The sequence below is a fragment of the Atractosteus spatula genome, chromosome 3, assembly GCF_055471065.1.
Source record: "Atractosteus spatula isolate fAtrSpa1 chromosome 3, fAtrSpa1.hap1, whole genome shotgun sequence".
NCBI classification, from domain to species: Eukaryota; Metazoa; Chordata; class Actinopteri; order Semionotiformes; family Lepisosteidae; genus Atractosteus; species Atractosteus spatula.
The window spans coordinates 21,022,735-21,036,619 of NC_142708.1; the positions used below are offsets into that span (position 1 = coordinate 21,022,735).

The following is a 13,885-nucleotide window of genomic DNA, read 5'->3' on the forward strand; positions in this document are numbered from 1 at the left end:
AATGAATTTCATAATGCAACAGAAAGGTTTCAAAAGCATGAACCACAAAGTTTCTAGCAAAATAATTTGTAAAGGTAAAGGGTAAAAATTTCTGCTGAGAATAACTAAAAGCACTCAGATTCTCCATATTCATTGATTCTATTAGACAGGACCATTGAAGATCTCATTTGCAGGTGTGCATCGTGAAGGAACATGTTCTCCTCAACAAGTTCCTACTAATAGGTATGATTTTACCTATTATTCATTTACCAAAAGTGTCTTAATATACTGTCTCACTTGTTGGTTTGGCAACATCAGTACCAATAATTGTAACTGGCTATAAAAATAAGTAGCAAAATAATTAGGCAAAATCATATCAACTTAAATATCCTCTACAAACAGAGGGTTGCAAAGAAAGCCAAGAGCATTATGGAGTGTCTGGATCACCCCTGCATTGTAAATTTACTCTACTACCATTTGTGAGACGTCTCTGTGTCCCCAATCTTTCACCCCCAGTGCAATATCACTCTCAAAAAATGTAAAGTAACTCTGTTATCTCCCGTAATACTATTGGTCTGCCTTCTTTTGCTGGTAATATTTGTCTGTCTTTGTTGTACTGAACTGTGCCATAAAGCAAATTTCCCCCAGGGGACAATAAAACTTGAATTGAATTAATGCTCTCCGATTCTGTTTCCATTAGGCGCACTGTGTCTTCTATCTGACCCATCCATCCTGGCTGTTCCATAATGAGGTCTGGAGAGTGACAACCGCTATAGTCTGCTACCTTCTGTCATTCCTAATCAATTCCAGGAAGATCTGAGTTCCGGGCTCTCTGAAAAGATCCATTTTGGAGCCTCTGGATCTCTGACCTCCCACTGTCTACGCCACAGGAGTGCTTCACTCCACTCTTTCATTGTTAGGTTTTTTTATGTTAACTCTCCTTTAACTCATTGGGCATTAAGATTTCATATGTGACCAAGCCCATCTGTCACTGAATTTCCAGACAACCTCTCCAATATGACAAATGTTCTTTTCCAAAGAAGATGGTAAAAAAACATTTAGCCAGGCTTATATTCTATAAACCAGGAATGCTGATCACACCACCTTTTTTATTCTTCCCAGTGGATGGCTTTAAGAAATCCCCTATCTCCAGAACACAGTCAGAAGCATTCATCTCTTGGCATGACCTTGGCTCCCCCCAGTGCAGTATCTCGTCATCATGGTGCAAAACCATACAGATCCTCAAAGGGAAAAATCCCCTAGTTGCTTGTGGTATTTTCCCGATAAGGTACAGCAGTCAAATGTCCCGGTCATTGCCCCTCTCATTAATAAATCTTCTCAATATCACTGTATGGGTTTTATTAACTCATTCCACCAGAATGTCATTCTGTGGATGGTATGTTGTAGTACAGTACATACACTGCAAATCTTAAACACTCATGTACAGTTTAGGTAGTACTGAACATACAGTTAGTGTGTATGGTCTGCTGTAATTTCTGAAGGAATCCATACCCTTTAAACTAACCCACTCAGACACTGGGCTGTGCTTAGCTGTAACAACATGAAATAAAATAAATTATAAAACAACCCTATTTCCACCGTTACTCCTCTCTAGAAGTCTAGAACTTGGAAATTTACGTTGAAACTGAATATTAATTACTGCCAATGGCTGCAAAGGGAATCTATCAAGTGCTTTTGCTGGACTTGTATACAGTACTTCCACTGAGGAGAGCTTTTTTCTAAGGTTTGCTACACCAGACTTTAACCCATTAGAAACACTTAAATACCATAACCGATGTCCTACCTCCGCCCTAATATCCTGACGTAACATAGAACATAACCTTTTTGGGAAAAATGTGGCTATTATAATCTCTCTCTGCTCTGTCCTTCCTGTCCTCTCTATCCTGTACTCACAACAGCATCCCCTAGTGGGTGTTCTAAGCAAATCATATATGAAGTGAACACAACAGCTTTCACACTTTTCTCCTGTCTCCCTAACTTTCCCTTCTTATCTGTCTCTACTTCAACCTCAGAAAGACAACTCGTGCCTTCACAATTCAGTTCACCATCTCCACCAGATTAGGAACATCTTGCACGTATACAGCCATTTCTCCAAGCTTTCCCACGTGTTGTATCATGTTAAGGTGGTTTTAAACTTGTGACGAAAACAATTCCTGCTTCTCAGCACAGTGCTCACTGCTAAACCCTAAGCTCCACTCACTTCCTGTGTTAACACAATAAAATCCCCAATATGCACACAATCTGTAAACCGTACTAAACAAACTAATGAAATGAGATGCCATCCAGCAGAGCCATTCAATACACAAATAATATTTCGCTCTTTCATTCCCTAGATTAATTCTCCTTTAAACACCACTCATCGCCGACTGCTCTGGAACTTCATTGTTCACACACACAAGTCAGTTTGCCAACTTGTATTTAAATCTAGACCTGACAGACACCCCGCCATGGGCCTGTCCCACCAGATTTAAAGGACACAGAATGTGACATGGGAACCTAACTGAAATCCCCAGAGGCCCTAACAAGGTCCCTAGACATTTTCAGAGTTCAACAGAGAAACGTGAACCAAAGAACACAGATGTAAACTAAGGCGAAGTGGATTTCAAACTGAGAACAGGATACATTTTCCTACAAAGAGGGTAGTGGGAGTCACCCAACAATGTTGACAAAGCCGATATCATTGTTAATTTCAAGGAAGGACAGGTTAATATCCTTGAATGGATTATCTGTACAAAAATCAAGTGAGTTAGATGGGCCAAACAGCTTCCTCTCATTTGTAACATTTCTTAAGTTCATTGAGGTAAGGACTCAACAGCAACAAAATGAGTAAAATAGATGAAATGCAGGATCAATACATTCCACTTTTCATAAAATAAACACGGCTTTCTGTTAAAGGGCAGAGGTTATGGAAACAAGCAAAAATATATTTTGGGCTTATGAAGTAAAAGCTTTCAGTTTTCAAGCCAAACGTTTTAATGCCAAAGGAAACTTCAAAAGAGCAGGAAATCTGGGAATGGGTTGTTCACACCAAGGCATTCAACGATCTGATGTGAAAACTCTGCCAGAAGAATAAATAAAAAATCTTCCACACTTTTTTTTTTACAACGTGTACCGATATACTGTATTTACCAGTGAATGAGACCGCCCAAAAGACTCAAACGGATTCAAACCAGGTACTGCTTTTGATACAAATAGGTCAAAAACAGAAACTGATGCACAACATATCTCACCACTACCTCTGTAGAGCATTAATCTTGATAATTTTACCACCAACAACCTTCAGAAAAAGGCAACATTATCAGATTTCTCACCTATTTGTGCAAACAAGGGTGTCTTTGTAAAAAGTCAATAAGACCTGCTTTTTACTGACCTGCTTTTAAAGAAAAAAAACTACCACAAGCAAAAACGAAAACAGCAGGAGCATCTCCCTCTTGTTCAAATGCAAACTACTCCAAACATCCTAACATTAGTTCCAGGCACTCCTTCTCAAAGCCAGAGGTCACACATGCTGCAGGCTGTGTCATGAAGCAATTTCACCCAGTTTCCATACACAGACGTAGATACAGTATTGTTAGAGAGAACACAATTATGGCTTCTTTAGGGCTTTTGGTTTCATGTTACAGTAATGGTACCAATGACAACACTTCTTGCTGTACAACAACCTGAAGTAATGTTCTTCACAAGAGTTTTGAACTCATGGCATTTAACAAGTACAGTATACTGCACTTAAAGCAAAGCTTTAAGAACTATAAATTAGCTCAATGTAAAAACATCAGATACAAAACTGACAACTATATGTAGTGATAGAATGAATGTCAGTACACTCTTGCAGTACTTCACACATACGCAGGAACAGCCAAGCCATCAGGCAACTTCTCAATTTTCGTATGTACTCCTGTACCTCTTTTTACTAACGTAATTCATTCCCAGAAACTCTGACATAAAGAAAAAAATATTCCCAATATATCTTATGGGGAAAAATTACAATCTGTTCTGGACCCCACAAATGTCACTCCTACTTTAACGTTATACACCAAAAACGGTAAAAGAAACAATAACTAACATTCATACTGTGGTTTGTATTTTCAGTCATAAAAACACAACCTACCTAATTAGACATCATTAATCATACCTAAGTACCACACCGTACAGCAAACACTTCATTTGCTTTTGTGTAATTACACACACTCACAATTTTCATTTTAACACCTTTCAATGAAGTCTAAACCACAGTCTAAACCACATATTTTCTTCCATGAAAAGAGCACGCACACAATATCAAACAACGCATGAAGCAAGAAGCGGTGAACCGTATCACACGTCAAGCTGTCTCTCGTGTCACTCAATATGAAATGTGTCGTACGACTCTGGTTTCCACATTTTCTTCATAGTTTCAAAGTTGACTTCTGTTATTCAAAAAGTGGGTATCGAATTTTCATTTAGAAACTTGTGGAAAAAGAGGTATGGGTATACTGTATATTCTTTTTTTTTTAAATAAAACACTCCAATGACAGCAGCAGTTTCAAAAGTTAAAAGTTACATTTAATTGAAGAATCTAGTTAATTTAGTTCAGCAGAGAGGCACAAGCCTTTAGTTCACTGCAAAGGTTTCGCTAACAGCTCATTCAAGCCAGCAACCCCCCATGACTTTACAGGGACAGGACGATAGTTTTCACTTGCAAAAGCTTTTGAAGGGAATAAAACCTCGTTTTATGCCTCGTTAAATAAAACGTTTGAAATTAGGGAAAAAAACAAGCTTGAAGTTGAAGGCACACCACAAAATTCTAACATTTAAGTATCTTTGATTTATGAAATACCATGCATAGAGCTTTACTTTGTACCCACAGAAGTTGGTTAAACGAATCCAAGCAGCTGTTCTTCAGGAAGAAGTGCTAAATTACTTTCATCAGCATGACTGGACTCCTCTCAGTCTGCTCAGCCCAAACAGCTGGTTCAGAGAATAATATCCTAGGTTTAATGGTTATAAATTTTCATTTCCATGAAAAACCCAAATATATTAACGCATTTTAAGTCAACCTCAGCTAAAAGGGCATTCCTGTGTAATGTGTCCATAAGAATGACAGAAATACAAATCATTGTATAGTTACTCTGATATTGAACACCCCTTTTAAAGCGAGGATTTTTACATTATCAACAATAAGCCACCATACCACTAAGGCTACCAATACATATGAACTGTGACACAGTTTCATAAAACTAACACATTCATTCATACAGGAACAATCTCTCACCCACACCAACAGCACCACATCTGCACTGACCTTAAAACATGAAACAATCAACAGCAGGTGTTCCCGCTAGGCAAATATCTGATGCCAAGAAAGGATATTTACTAAATTGCCATAAAATACCCAATAGTCTGGGAGCAGAAGGCCATAAAATTTGACATGTAAGTACAATAAGAAACATACAACAGACTCAAAAGACAGATCTGTTTTTTTATATTAACACTGACGGTGATTAATACTAGGTCATATACACAAAGTGCCTTAAAAACACACTATTTTAAAAATATTTTTATATTTTAAAATTAGTTCTAATAACAGTGTATAAGTCTTAATTCTTGTTATTTTCCCTCCTGAACTTCCCCCTAAAATACGCATAAGCCTCAGCTTCATACTGGCTTAATTTCCTTTTGCATCCCCTGGCATGTCTCTTCTGATAATTAGGAAATAACAGTCTCAAACAAATTCCATTCTTGGGTTCAAAAACAGACTGTTGTGACTCAAAACAGACAAAAAAAAAGACCCGAGTAGCAGCAGGACCCATGACTCTACAATGTCAATTCAGTCACGTTTGAGGAAATCATTCCAAGCTATCAAACCTATAAAAGATACTGTTGTATTTTTACCTTAATGATAAATTGATTACTAACTGTAAAATGCAGAGCTTTCATGGGAGCCGTAGGTGTTATGGACCCAAGAGCTTGGGCACCGTGCAGATGGGGAGGCCAGCTCTCGGCATCTTGGGTGCAAGACTGGCAGTTTCTCCTCAGGCTGGTTGCTGCCAGCCTGAGTCTGGATGGAGAAGTTAAACTACATGGAGAAAGGAGGTGCTGGATAGTGGTCAGCCCACTGGAGTGTCCCAGGGTGTACGCAGGCAGACAGACGGACTGGGACACAGGAAGGGGAGAAAAAGAAAGGCCGGTGCAGGAAAGAACCAGCAAAGTCCACAGCTGTGCTTCGTCCACAGGGCATCGCAAGGTAGAGTGCTCCAACTTCCAGGAGCTGGTTCAAGGCACATTCCTTCAGGGGGAATTCTCCTCAGACCTGGCCAGGCGTGCACCATCAGTGCAGTCTCCCTGAAGACAGTTCTCCTAGGATTAAGCAGATGTAATTGAATTCCCAGGCACCGTCTGAACTGGGTCGAAGGAGACATCTGCTGAGGCCCCGGGTCCGAGGCAGAGACCCGTCCTCCAGTCTCCTGTCAGCAACTGGAATCCTCTGGACAGCACAGCCTTAGGGCTGAGCTCCGAGGTACAGCCCGAGAGAACTGGAAACCAGGAACAGGAAGGGGATCCACTGGGACACTATGAGGTGGCGCAGGAGCACAGTGATGAAGAGTCACATCAATGCCGGATCGCCAAGGAGAGAGAGCACATGGTTAAACCCCCTCAGAGCACCTACTGCCGTGAGAATTCTCACTAAAGCCAGGTGTTCTTCATGGCGACCAAAGTAGCTGGCCACTGCGTCTGCGGCACACCCCACAGTGGAACAAACCCATGCCAGAGCGGTTGTAGCTCACAACGTGCACTGCAAAACCTGAGGGGTACTCTTTCCAATACAGGCGACCTATTTTACAAGCGCTTGATACCGCAGCAAAGTTTCACTTCCAGTAACTGAATTTAACATGTAAGCAACTTGGTCTGGTAAAACTAAAGTAGCAAATATTTTGCATGACAAACATTACACACACAGTAAAAACACCCAGTCCCCCTAAATCACAGGGGATACATTCCCGAGCAACAAAAAACACATACAAGTTCTCCTAAATCGGATACACACCTAGTACGTCATATATACAAAAACTAAAACAAGACAGAAAACAGAGGATTACAAAGTTGTCCATTCTAAAAATTAACTTGAAGCACATAATTTTACAGTTCTAGACTGCAGTTATCATCATGAAGATGGGATGAGAACAGACATGAAGACGTATGATCAGGATTTGTTGATGGTGGCAACGGGTGCCTCAGATGGAGAACTTCATTCATTTTCCCCGCTCTTTCCAATTTACGTTTCGGTATTGGTAAAAGGATTTTAACACAAAAACAGCAAAGGACTGCGAGCTACTGAATCAAAGCAGAGCTATTAAAAGAACTGGGAAGAGACTCGGGAGATACCCGATGGGGAACGAGGAGAAAAGCATGCGAATTTCGAGATGCGAGACCGTCAGAAGAGCTTTGGGGTCACCTCTCAGGCCAGGCTTGTCCCAACACCATGAGTACGCAACACCGGGGATGAGGAGAAATGGGTGTATAACTTTCAATAAGAACACCGTAATTGAATCTGTATTCACTAAAAGTCATTAAAAGCAAATCCCGAGCCCTTGGTGGAATTTTTGAAACAAGGAGTCTTGTGGTTTTCAGCTTGAATCCATTTACACTGGCTTCTGCACACTTTCTAAAACAAACAGTATTTATTAAAACTGCAAAAGATATTCACTTCTTACTTCAAAAGGCAAAGGAATCTGATACAACAGATCCCATACCTTGTGCAATTAAACTCTTAGTTTAGAGTTGTGCCAAGAAGATGTTTAATAATTCTTTTCAAGTCTTGGACATAATTCTGTGCTCTCAGCGTTAGGAAAACTGCTGTAACGTTTTCTCAAACTTTTAAAGTTTTCTCAACTCCACCAACTTTTTGTCTGTAGTACCAATAACTATAATAATATCAGTGGATGCCAATAAATCAGGAACATACAGTAGATCCATTCAGCATAAATGCTTAACGTTTTACCTAATTATTATAGCTTAATTTTCACACAGTGATGTTCAGTGAGATGCTGAAAACAGGACAATATTAATGGAAACCAGACTTCCCTGAATATACCAGAAGAACACTGGTATAGTTTCACAAATAATGTATTAATGCTCAGGTAGGTAATTTACAATTTCATAAGCTTAATATAAAAATACCTTTAAATATAATTGTTACCACACATTTACCACCTTCAACCCTGCTAAAAGACACCTGTTTGAAATACGAATAAAAAGGTAAAGGTAAAAAAAAAGTAAAAATTTCAGGTCATACATTGTAATAAGTGTTTCAACAGCATAACATTTATAGTAGCATTTACGGAAGTGGAAGTGCACAGCTGTCAAGCTCTAATCACAGGCAACTGTCCATTTTTTACATTCCCTCTAAATCAGATGTGGAGAATCAGTTTGTGATTGAAACTCGCTGTAGAGCGATGATGGCTTTTGGCTTATTTTACTTTTTGCATGTCTTATTTTGAACTTTTTTCTCCCATCTTCTCCCTTTCAAGCTACTGCATTAGACCTGTTATGTTTTTCTTGCCGCCTGCTGTCTGCTTGCCACATTCTGCCATGTCAGACATTCCAGTGGCTGTGCTCATGGCCCACAGCACACTCAGGACTGCAGACAGGTTCGGGTCAGCAAAACACGCAGCTGCACAGCGGTCTAGCGGCCTTTCCTTCAGAGGTTAGCACCCAAGATCACCTGCCCACTGCTGTAAACTTTTACTGCCAGTTGATTCCTGCATTTTCTAACCACTTTCTCCAATACAGGGTCACGGGGGAGGAGGGGCCTATCCCATCAAGCAACAAGCACAAGGCAGGGTACACCCTGAACGGGACACCGCTACATCACATGGCACACACAGGCACAAACACCAGGGCCGGTTTTCTCAGAAGCCAATTAACCGACCAGTATGCCTTTGGACTGGGGGAGGAAGCTGGAGCAACCAGAGAAAACCGATGTCAATACGAGGAGAACATACAAACTCCACACAGATAGCACCCCGGATCCAGAACTGAACCAAGGACCACAGCATTGTGGTACAAGGCAGGAATGCCAACCATGGCACCACCGTGCCGCCCGCTACCAGCTGATACTTCATGGCAGCCCTTTTTTCCCGTCATCAACGATTTCTTACCTACACCTCACACGCCTGCCTCTGAATTTTCTTTTATGTTTACTTGAGATTTCTAAATTTCGTAAGCTTCTTTGGATAATTACATCTGTTAAACCAATTTTAAGAACCACAAAAAAGCCCGGAGGAGAGGAGGCCATTAGGCCGACTGTGCACACTCAGTTAGGTTTCTCTGCAGTTCCACAGCCAGAACTGGTTGTAGTGGAGAAAAACAACAGGTATGAAATCATTAAGAGGCAATGGAGAGAAGCCCACCAAACCCATTCTCCTAGGTTATGGAGGAATGTAAGAAATTGTAATTAAAAAAAAACTACTGTATTCAAAGTGTGCCTTTGTTGCAAATGGGCAGATGTTTTAAACATGTAACAAATGTGATTTTACATTCACCTACTGTAAAGTAGACAGTTTAGTTTTATTACCTACAAATCAAATCACAAACTTGTGTGCTATTGAGACATGTTGTAATGATCGAGTGAAAGCGGTCTTCATTTCCAGCATCAAAGCCTTCATTTCTTAAAACTATAAAAAGAATCACATTAATCCTTCATGTGACGATTGAAGAAAACTGTACATGTCCTTTTCATCTTTCCCTTCTTAAGGTAGCTGTTAGACAAACAGCAGTTTATGTATGGGACGGTTCTAAGCCGTTCTTCTTTGTTGTCAATTGAATGCTAACAGCATGATTCTCACACGTGGCAAAAACAAGAACAAGACTGCAAAATTATTTTTAAGCATGATTTAAATTGCTTAATATCACTTTTGTAAATGTACATTAAGCACAATTTAAATGAACCCTTAGAAAGCTATGCAATTAGAAACTCCTTTTGAACCTTCTCTTTTAAAATTATACTTGTAAGTGTCTGTGGAAGCAACCACAAAGACATGTCTCATCATCCAACATGAAAACCAATACTAAGTAACGTAATCCTAAGCATTGTTCTAGCAGGTTAGTCTGGCAGTCTGGGTATTAGTTCCAAGTATGTTCATGTTTTCAGAAAGGCCAAAGACAATTACTGCGGCATTTAGTTTTATTACACATGGTAATGGACATATCGGTGATCACAAATGACATAGCAAAACTTTAGACAATGGAATATTTCCCTACAAATTACACGTTTTGCCCAAGGTAGTGTTAATGGACCAGCACATAGGATGCCCCATGACTCCTGAGGACTATAATCTAGCTCCAGACAAGGCCTTTTCTCTAATGAGGAGCTAATGTCAGTTGGCATAACTGTTAGCCCTCTGTCGCATTACTACCAGCATCAACCTACCAGCAACTGAATCAGTTTTTAAGGGTTTGCAGACAATGTTTGACTGGTTCCCATACCACCAATGGGAAAGGCAATTTGTGTCACAAGATACTACTGAACCAAGAGACACACAAATTCCATGGTTTGTGAGGAGACCCACAGACATTGAGGGAAATTGGTGACCATCTTACGGGACTGATGCCTGAACATTTTACAGCTGCCATCACTGCTGGAGTGGGCCGACATGCTATTAGAGGTATTCCATATAACAGAAGTGAAAAATCCCCACACTGGCTTCTGAAATTCCCGAGCATTTTTGCAATGATGGCAGGTAACTACAGCACAACAAGGTTTGAGAAGTTTGCTTTAAATTAACAAACCGCTACAGAAAGGCGTGTTTCAATATCTAAACAAACAGTGGCCTTCATGTAGTCTTCAGCATCATCTATATCTTTTAAAATAAGATACAATGAAATTTAGACTTATGTCAAAATTTGACCCAATGCTTGGGTTTGTGTGAGCGTATAAATTTAGTTCAATTTAAGACTGTTAGTTAAGATGGTTACGTTTACACTCACATTGGACAAAATCTATCTCATTCTTCTGTTTAAAGATTGGTAGTTCTTCCTGTAATTTTCAGATTCCAAAGCTCTATTTGCTAGGGGCAAAGCACACTGATGCACTTTCACTACAAGACTACACTTTCAGTTTAATAAATGACATACGTTTTCTTAGCAAATACAAGTATGTATTCAACACTTTCTTTCTGACTTTAAAAAAGATGTACGGGTCTAAAAATGTTTAAAAGGTTACTATTACAATTAACAGCCTCAATCTCTTATAAACATATTAACCATGAAGAAATGTTACTATAGACATTATGAAGTATCCTGCAATCATATGGTTATCAAATGATAGAAACATTTCTTTATACCAGACATTTGAATGACTACTGAGTTAAATGATTATTTAATGAGCTAAGAAGAATCCCTCATGGTTTAGAAGCCGTTGATTACTATAAATTAAAATGGCACATCTATTTTAATATATGTTCCTGGTATACACCCATTCCTGATCTTAACATCTCAATGACAATTTTCTTTGTGAGAAGCACCACAGGTCTATTACTGCTGCAAATACAACCAGTTTCACTTCTTTTTGTAAGCTGCACACAGTGACTGTTTTCCATCCACAGCAAACTCTAAATCCTGTCTGAAATGAGGAGTCTAACATTTACCGAAAACAATGGAAAAAGTCATTCCTAAGGTGACATTTATTTAATAAATGCTAAGATCTCAAAGAGCAATTTCTTTTTGGGTCACGAGTAATTAGTAGAAGAAAGGCATGAGAACACAGCACTTTCATTACCTAGGAAAATAGACTGCACAAGACTTCTTTTTGGACACCAACTGAGGGGAAGACAAATCCATCCTGCACTCAAGTGCAGCATCCTGAAATTTTATATTACTACACACTAACCCAGAATTATCACTAAAATTATACTTCAGTAAAATTCCAACTTTGCAAACGGTGATACTTGCACTTGGCACTGGATTCCACTGGACATTTCAAGCCAACGTTCATTTTAGGAATTGCAACAGTCGGTCAAAGAATCGGACTTTTGACAATACTTATTAAAATGCAGTTATACACTATATAGCACTTTCTATCACACACAGGAGGGGAGATACTGTGTCCACAACTGACGTGTAGTGCCTACCTGGTTAACACATAGCAGCCATTTAACTGAAATATGACGGCAGATCAGGTAGAGAAATGAAGAAAAAAATTGCTTCACCACATAAATTAAGAGGGAACTCCAAGTAGGCTAAACAGTTGAATTTCACAGTGGAATTGGTGAAGACCCATATCTGAACAACCCCAGGGTATGTTAATCACTACCTCCCAACTGTTTCTGAAGATTCAAAGGCTCACATTAGTTTAACTATTGAGATTACTCAAAGTCCATGACACTGGGGTGGACTAGGCTCTGGATTTACAATACTGCCCATAAACCCTCCTGCTATAGCTCAGAAATTCATGTCACTTTTTTTTCCCCAAAATCCTCTCTCCGTATCATATGATGCTATTCCAATATGTTGGTGGTACTGCATACATATTTAAAACATCTCCTTGGTCTTTAAAATATTCTCCGGAAAACAAAAACAGAAAAACTACAGTTCTAGCACTGTGTCAGACGCCTTGCCTTTGTGTTTGCAGGTACAGTACCGAATACATACAGTAGATACTGAAAAACACTTCAAATAATTGCAGTATTTCACTGACACGATACTACACTTGGGGTTGCAATGAAAACTTTCAGTAGTTGCCTAAAACCACCATAATGGTAAATGAGGCTTAACATATTTTCACTATACAGTATTTGACTTTTCTACGTTAGATATTCAGGACGAAGCAGATAACTCCGAATCGTTGATAGATAACTAAGCGAATCGTTGTGAAAATATTTGTCACCACCAAAGAGCGTTCCCTGTGGTACTGCACAACTTTAAAGACAGGTATGACATCGTTTTAGATCGTCTGGCTTCTCAACTCTCTGCAGTTGCTTGACCACAAGCAACCCCTGCGACATTTTCGCAGTCAGTGATTAGTGGGGGTACGCTAGCATGCATCCCTGCTCTGTAAAAAGAAAGCCGTGCATGCTTAATCTATAGTTATCATTTGTAAAAAACACGAAAAGCCTCTTGCAACACGCAATTCGGATCTTTACGAACGCACTGCGAGAGCTGGAAAAAAAACTCTAGGACTTTATCCAAGTCCATACCGAAGTTTGTTCAAACTTGTTGAAGCGATGAAACGGTACTATTTGTATTCCACTGTGTGCGAAGCCCCATTTTTCACAAACGTGATGTCTAAGGAGGCAAAAACTTTTAGAATAACCTGCTCGCAGTCTCTATAGCTCCCTTTGTGTTATTATTACCTGCTGATATATCCGTCTCCGTCTCCGTCACAAGTCTGAAAGAGCCTCCTCATCCTCTCTTCTTCACCGGTGCTGGATGTGTCGCTGCTGCCGCTGCTCAGACTCACCTCCACCGCGGCCGCCGCCATGATCAACCCCGGTCTCCAGCCGCACTTATCAGCCCCCCGGTCCGGAGAAGTCTCCGACGTCGGCGAGCTAACTGCTGCAGCAGACAATCACTAGCCTTCGCAGGAGCACTGGCAGCTCACAATGCAAACAAGACTACAGGCACTTAACCCACCAGCGAGGTGCGCGTGCACCACTCAATCCCCAAGCCAGAGTGTGTGAGTGCGCGCTCCCGGGCGAGATGTTGGGAGGAAAGTGGGCTGGGCTTGGCAGAGAGACACTCCGAGCCCTTTCTGAACGGTGAAGATCTAAGGAGCAATTCTCGCCTCAAACTGGGCATTATATAAATATAGTTCACACCTCTTCGCAGCAGTGTGAAACGTCAACCAATGAATAGCGTGAGACTGAGAGGGTATCTCTGTAAATGGGAGTTCATACCCAAATTAAATATC

The 13,885-nt window shown here is 40.2% G+C and overlaps 1 protein-coding gene across 1 annotated transcript in view; it reads right to left on the reverse strand.

The window, feature by feature from the left end:
• Positions 1 to 13,456, reverse strand: part of mcc (MCC regulator of WNT signaling pathway) — a 210,921-nt gene extending 197,465 nt beyond the window's left edge. Inside the window, exon 1 of the mRNA XM_088912111.1 lies at positions 13,329 to 13,456. Coding sequence (XP_088768237.1) covers positions 13,329 to 13,456 — 128 coding nt within the window. The remainder of the gene's footprint in view (positions 1 to 13,328) is intronic.
• Between the last annotated feature and the right edge of the window lie 429 nt (positions 13,457 to 13,885).